Here is an 8,056-nt window from a genome sequence, read left to right as displayed (position 1 = left end):
TATGGATTAAGAATGGATGTTTCTTAAGTTCATATGCATGTAAAGGTAGATGAGCGAATACTTTTGGTAATATAGTGTGTGTCTCGATGCCACATGCTCAGAGATCTTTTGACTGCTTCACTGGGACTATCACAATGTTTGGTAAAGTATTATAATGTTGTTGCTGATTAATGCATGATCAGCTTTTGTGATCAGCTGGCTACTTATTCAACCTTTTTCAGTTCATGGATGGATGAGTTAAAGAAAATATATGTCCCCACGGGGGTCATAAAATAATTTCATGGGGATCATCATTCATTCATTCATTAATTCATTATCCTAACCGCTTAATCCAATGAAGGGTCGAGGTGAAGCTGGAGCCTATCCCAGCAGTCGTTTGGGCGAAAGGTAGGATACATCCTGGACAGGTCGCCAGTCCATCGCAGGGGTCATCAGATAATTTTACATAAATATATAACCTATATTTATCACATAAATTTAAGATTATACCAGGATCAAAATTAAGCCATTAATTTGGAGGATGGTTGCACACAAAAATTCACTCAGTCATTACGTGGGGATGGGGGTCGCAAATGCTAATGTATGCTGAGGGTTGTAGCTCAAAAGGTTTGAGAACCACTGCTGATGCAGAGGACTTTGCTGTGTTTAAAATGTAAGTCTTAAAACAGAATTTTTAAAGACTCTGTGGAAAAGCTAAACCTGAGTCAACGTAGCATAAGTAATTTATCTGTAATCTATCTTTTATATACTCATATATTTATATATATATATATATATATATATATATATATATATATATATATATATATATATATATATATATATATATATATGTGTGTGTGTGTGTGTGTGTGTGTGTGTGTGTGTGTGTGTGTGTGTGTGTGTGTGTGCGTGTGTGCTTGAAATATAGACAAAAGTCATGTTACTTTAGCATTTAATCCTGCTTTATCTCTGTGGTTTCAGTGTGAATGACCATGTCACTGACTCACAGCATCACATAAAATAGAGGGAAACTGCAATGAGAAACAAATTCCTGAGAAACATATGAAAGATGGTTCTGATATTTGTGTGCAGAATGTAATAATTGTGTCTGGATTATTGAGTGCAGCTCCATTGTCTTGTATTGTTGTATTCAGTCAGTTAGATCTAAACAATAATAATTACCATCATAATGAAAGTTTAATTTATGTTTATAAACATGTTTATACATGTTTATAAATTAACATAATCTTTTTGATAAATATACAGACATATGCTAATTGTGATTCATACAATCAGTTGCCTGTGTGATGTACATGTATAAAAAGAAACTGCAAGAAAGTGCAAGAAGCTTCACTAGTAGAAGATTAGCTTTTGAAATAATGCAGTTTGTAGATGAGGAAGGGACACATAAAGAAGGGCTTCCCTCACTTTCATTGCTTTTTCTCCACGTATTCCCCTCATACAGTAATTTCCCATGTGACACACAGGTTTTCTCTCAGCCTATTTCCAGTCTTGTTCGTGTACAGTTTCAAACATCTTAGTTTTGTTATGCATTTCCTTCCTGTTTTGAATTTTTTTTTATTTGCATGTCATTTTGGCACCCACTTCTCTTTTTTTCAGCTTATTGGAAATGAAGTATGTTTTAATCATATGTATATATCAGTTTTGAATTTGAAAAAAAGAATTTGAACCATTCTGGTGTTTTATATATGTAATTCTGAAAAAAAAAAAAAAAAAAAAAAAAAAAAAAGCTTTTATTCTTTAACCCTTTTAAAGCCCAACCTGAAAAAAAAAGTGGGGGGAAAAAAATTTATTTTTTTCAACTGAAGTCTTAAGTTGACCCTTTAACAAAATCTAAGAAAAAATTTTTTTTAAAAAAAAGTATTTTTACTATTTATTACCATGCGATACATAAAAATTATTGTAGTGTAGTCCTCTGCTTTTTGGTGTCCACTAGGATGCAGCAGACCAGTGTCTTATGGTGTATAACAGGGTTTTCAGTAAAGTTTCTATCATGAAGTTATGCAAAATGTCTCAGAAACGGCATGTATCAAATATGAAATGTTTGGCTTTGTAGAGTTAATCAGCATCTCTGAGTGCTACTTCTAAAAATGCCCTTCCTACACAAGCACATATTCTTTTTTTCTGGCAGAGGGTGAAACTGCACTCCAAAACTCACCAGCCAATCGGAATGCGCCCCTGAAAGGTTTGTGTCAGAAATGAAACCAAACAATTGAGAATCAAAACCAAAGACTGTGAAGTGTAACCAAAATAGAGAGAAGAGAGAAAGAGAAGGAGGAAACTGCAAACAAAACTACTCAATTAAACCAAATAAAAGCCTAATAGTTTTCATTATGATTGATAATCTTTTATTTTGAGATAATTTATTTAACTTAAGTTTGAGAAAGTTATGGTTTTAATTGTTGTTTTTTGCTTGAGTATTAAAAAGTTTTGCTTGGATATTCTGAAACAAATCTGATTCCATAGAAAACAACAATGAACTGAGAGACATGACAGCAAACTCATCATTCAAGAACCATTAGTTGACATCGAGTGAGTATCAAACACTAGTAATCTGAGATAGGGGTCAAGAACATTTGGAAACAAGCTCCTGAAGGCAGGACTCCAGTCATGCTCAGCCAAGCTTGATTGGTGAGAAGCAAAGATCCCAGGTTAAGATTGGAAAAAGACCACAGGAATCAGATGATCAAAGACTTGAGTAAGGTCATCTTCACTCAGTCCAGTTTTTAGTTTTGCCCAGAACCTAGTCCTTATGGTTAAATGGAAACCAGGAGAGGCCCACAAGCCACAGTGTCTTGCACAGACTGTTAAATAGAGGAGGATCAGTGATGGTCAGGGGGTGCAATACATTTACTTCCTTCTGCTCTCTGACTCGAAGGATGACAGCTGGAGATACTCCATGCCACACAGCCAGGAGAACCAAGGTCTGGATGGAAGATCACACCATCAAGAACCCGTCAGGGCCTGCTCAGTCTCTAGATCTGAACCCAGTTGAAATATTCTGAGATGGCATCAAAAGGAAGATAGAAGGTCAGAAAGCATCAAGTAAAGCTGAAAAGGTTGACTTGTAACAGAAGTAAAAATACTCATCAGTAGTTTGAGAAGCTTCAGCAAAGGTTTCTTGTTCTTTTCCTGCAGCTGTATGTAAAGGCATGAAATCCACTATAAGATAAGACCGCACAATAAATGAATGTTTTTGACAGAGTTCAGTAATAAATCACAATATTTTTGTCAGTTTTCTGTTGATTTGTTAATTTACTCAGAGTCTTTGTACTAAAATATATAACATGTCTTCTTTCTGGGTTAGTGTACAAAATGTTAACTTAAAACCGCTTGAAAGACAAAACAGGATTACTTTAATGTTCAGCAGAACAAAAGGCAAAGCAAAAGGAAAAGGTGTTTTAAGTGAACTAACTTCTGAAAAAGCTCTGCGGTCTGACTTGTGGCTTCATAGTGAGGATTTTAAGAAACATCTAGTTTTTAGTTCTTTGTTAGATGCTGCGCATATTCCTGTTTTGAGTTTTTGTTTTTTTTTGTTTTTTTTTTGTTTTTTGTCTGTCGGATCTTATTGATTTACAAAGTAAAAAAAAATATATAATTTTCTTTAATTTTTAATTTGTTAGATTTTTGTTGTTTATTTTGTTTTTTCTGTAATATTCATTCAACACCTGATTCCCTACCAAGACATTTTTTTTTATCTATTTCAGGAGCCAACATAATAGACAAACCAAATCTAATCGTCACTTATTCCGTGCTAACACCAACAAACCTACAAACACTAACAGCAATTATATCTGTACAGAGTGTCAGTGATGAGGGGAAAAACAGAGTAACAAACTCTTTTGATGTTTGTAATTAAGACAAAAAACCAACTTGAATGAATTAGAAAGCTAAAATACATGGCAGAATCATTTTGGTCAATGTAAAGAAACTTGAAAACAAAACAAGGTCAAGACCACAGCTGAAATCAAGACAAAAAAATCAAGACAGATTGTAGTTCAGTACAGTTGTGCTGTAGATTAAGTATGTTTGCACGACTAAATATGTGTGATCCAAGTAGCTGGTTGTGCATTCAGAGAGCATGGAAATAACTGCAAATGTGCTTTAAAATATATTTTTAATCACATTCTAAAATCAGAAACTAAGTCAGTGTGACTTAAATTATTATAATAGATATATATTATATTTGTTATATATATATATATATATATATATATATATATATATATATATGTTATATATTTTAGAATTCTAGCAGCACATCTTTTTGGCTCAGTGTGTGAGCTACCGGTGACACCGTCACAATCAAAACTGTGGGACCATTTACCTTAACAGGAATTACTTGCCCACTCGATTTTCAAACACCAAAAAAAAAAAAAACCAACTCATTTTTGGATAATCTAGCTTCAAACACTGATTAAACACTGATTACTAGCTTTGCAGAAGTGACTTTGTGGAATTATGAAGCTGAGGCCCCATCCTGTTTCACTTTGTCATTAGTCATGCAAAGTGTTTCAGGGTGAAATAATAAATGGCCTGCATTTATTTTGTGCTTTTCCAATCTTGCTGACTATTCATACTGCTTTACCTTACACTTCACATTTACGATACATTCATGCAGCACTTCTTGTTATTTAGCAGTATTTGGAGTTACTAACAAAGAACAGTAGGATCTGATTTAACATGACAGCTGCTTGCTTTTAAAGCTCTGTCTGACTTCTGCTCATCCAGACTCTTGTTAAATAATTTCCTCCACAATAGGTGTTGAAGTGGCATAAGACAGTTTCAGTATAGAGAGCTCCGTTTACCTCAAATGAACCTTAATTATTCTGGGGCAGCTGGGAAGGCAACATCAGAAAAACACCAAAAGACAGCTGCAAAATCAAAACAGAAAAGCTGAAAGGAAAAGAAAAAAAAACTCAGTCAGGTCAAAACCTACAGAGTCAGAAGATGACATGTTTTAACAGCTTGATCTTTGAAGTCTTGGGGGTGGTTATCATCCTGCGTCTTCTTTACGCAACAACTGTTGTACGTGCCCATTTCTGGTCTTATAAAAGCAGTTGTGAGCTCACGAAAAGTTAGATGCGCATATGGTTGTTTGTTTGCCATCTCCAACATTACTTTGTGACTCCCTTTGGACCAAAAAGATGTATGGAGCTGTTGTGCTGTTCGTCTTCATGTGCTCAACCGCCACAACCTATGCAGATCACCACCAACCTTGTCGTAAGAATTCTGATTCAGATCATTTTTGTTCTCTTGGTTATTTTAGTTTGGTACATGGTAGGCATCTCTGAAGCTCTGTAAACTAAACTATAGATTTAATTTGTGAAAACCTGAAGAATTGGGTGTTTTTGGTATGTAACGCCTGTCTAACTGCCAATTATCTTGCAGATTCACCCAATATGACAGGATGGATGAGCGTGGTAAGTCTTTTATTTTTTGCCATTTACCACCAGTTCTTCTTATATTCTCCTAAAACTATCAAACTGCTTTTTTCTCCCTAACTGTACGATTTTGAATGACAACAGCTGTCCCTAAAAGGTGGCGTGAGAGCATTAGGTGCATTCACTTACGATTCAATGGGCAAGAAACTACGGTTCAGATCAAATGAGAGCTACCCTGTGAACACTTCACTTGGTTTGGATCTGCTGATATTCTTTGAAGAGGTAACTGCTACCCCCCAAAAAAAAAATAATAATAAAAAATAACTTGAAAATGTTATTTAAATGGATATGTAAATCTGTGTGTACGTTTGACAGGGGATTTTCTATGAGATTGACAGCAAAAACCAGAGCTGTGAGAAAAAAAAACTGCAAATGTTCCTGCACCCATTAGATATTCCCGATGATGCCAAGTTTCTCTCCACAATGAACATAGGGAGTGCATCCATTGAAGGGGAGGGGTTAAAAGTCAACGTCTGGACAGGGTCAATCCCACACATGAAAGGTACAGGTGGTGCAATAAAAAAAAGATGCATTTATTTATCTTAAACATATTTTTATGGATGAAATTCAAATTTTATGAAGTTGAAATTCATTTAAACTTCATTTCTGTGTTCTTTTCAGGTGACTACTCCATGTCTTTTACCATGGGATGTTTGCCTCTGACTGCATTATACTTCACTGAGACCACATCATTGATTTTCAGGTTAGTTTCTTTAATCTGTCAGTTCAGCCACAAGCTGCAAAGAACACCTATGATCAATCTTCAATTAAATTTTGAACCACTTTTCTTACAGCAACATAGAAATTGAGCTTGAGATCAAGGACCCAGATCTCCTTGTGGTTCCCCCATTTTGCCATGGACAGCCTGTGGAGGACACACCTGAGGGGACAGTAAACAGTTTTCTCAATGAGTTCATGTAGATGAAATCCTTCCAGAGAAAAAAGCAGTCATTTTACAAGCATGGCTGAACTATTGACTTTTCTCTCTTTTTCACCTGACTTTACTTTTTCTTTTGGCACTGCTTCACATCTGTTTCTATCACATCTTCAACTCCCTCATGAAGAAATGGCTTTCAATGGATCATACTTTATACATGCATTTTGACATAGCAGAAAAAAAGAGGTGACATGGATTATAGAATTAAGCACAATTACTAATAGTTGATGACTTTTCATGGCGCAGCTTACAAACCTTGTAAGATTTGATTAAAGAAACAATAAAATGTCAAGTTGTCAAAAGTTCAATGTGTTTCACTTTGACTTGATGAACCTTTGGATAAGAAGTTCAAAAATATGAATACTTTGTCCTTTTCACCAGATTAAATTACAGAAAGAGTAGACACAGAAAAATGCTTTTTTTTCATCAAACATACAGTGTGTACACTGCCACAATGAAAACACTGGTTACTTCCTCCTCTACCCTTTGAACCATGACTGCAATATGTAGTTGCAGAAATTTTTTGTCCTTTTTGTTTTTACCCTTTAGAGTTTTCAGCACTTTGAATTTGTCTTGTACATGAAGGGCACTGTAGAAATAAACTTGCTTTTCCAGAATCTCTGGATAGAAAATAACCCAAAGAAGGACTCCATTTTATCTGTGCAAATGCTTAAAAGATTGGGGGTTGGGTGGGGGGTGTTAGGGTTAGACCCAATAAGATTATCTTGTTTAACAATATCAGATTTCTGTGAATGGCAAAGGTATGCAGACTTCTAAAATAATTACTTATTTAATGAGTGAAATTATACAGCAATGTTTTCAATCCGTGGGATCATTGTGTTCATGACTGCACAAATGTAGAAAATTCAAGACTGCTTGCTGCATCAGGAGTTGTAAAAGATCATTCTATGAGAAAGTAGCAGTCCATGAGATGCACAGAAAAACCCAGTGACTTCTCTGCAACTAACATGTCTCTTTCACATTACATTTAAAAAAAAAAAAAAAAAGCTAAAAATCCAACGTAAAAGCCAAAAAGATGTTGGAAAATATTTGTGGACAAATGAAACTAAGAAACTACACATGAACTTTCTCATTTAGATTAAAACATGCATGTTCAGGGAGAAGGAAGCACTATATATTTCAGTACCATCTGTGAAATGTAAAAAAAAAAGTCCTGGTTTTGGCCTCTGTTGAGGCTTGTCAGGCAGAGTGGTTTACCATCACAGATTAATCACCTAATTTTGAACTTATCACTGAATTCAGTGGTGTAACTGCAGTTGATCTCTGCTGAAATCACTTGTCAGAAAGTAAATGATGCATCAAGAAAATAAATATAATTTTTGGGGGAAACTTCCAACAAAAGAACAATGCAGCTGATCTAATCGAATTGCTTACAGTTCCTCCAAAATGATGTGCAGAAATGATTAGGAGTCTCCATAAATAATAAGTAGTTGCATTTATTGCTGTACAATGGGGTCATACAGATACTGTCAAATATATCAGCTCAAGGATGGCCCTGTCAGGAAGTCCTCTCATTGTCGGCATTATTTTACATTTTCAAACGACCATGTCCATAAAAACTAAAAAATAAAGGTTCATATATTTATTTTCTCCCTTTTCACTGTACAATGATATTTTTCTTTTAAGTTGCTATAGGGCCACTCAGCCACTC

At 35.0% G+C, this 8,056-nt stretch overlaps 1 protein-coding gene across 1 annotated transcript; it reads left to right on the top strand.

Moving 5' to 3' along the window:
* Positions 1-5,150: 5,150 nt before the first annotated feature.
* Positions 5,151-6,368, top strand: epd (ependymin; the record flags this gene model as incomplete). The annotated part of the gene is made up of 6 exons (XM_079247716.1): positions 5,151-5,226; positions 5,395-5,426; positions 5,532-5,669; positions 5,763-5,949; positions 6,069-6,150; positions 6,242-6,368. 6 exons carry the CDS (start codon positions 5,151-5,153, stop codon positions 6,366-6,368), a joined length of 642 nt encoding a protein of 213 aa, XP_079103842.1.
* Between the last annotated feature and the right edge of the window lie 1,688 nt (positions 6,369-8,056).

The sequence above is a fragment of the Telmatherina bonti genome (assembly GCF_933228915.1).
Source record: "Telmatherina bonti genome assembly, chromosome: 10".
Taxonomy (NCBI): Eukaryota; Metazoa; Chordata; class Actinopteri; order Atheriniformes; family Telmatherinidae; genus Telmatherina; species Telmatherina bonti.
This window is presented reverse-complemented; position numbering and strand designations above follow the sequence as displayed.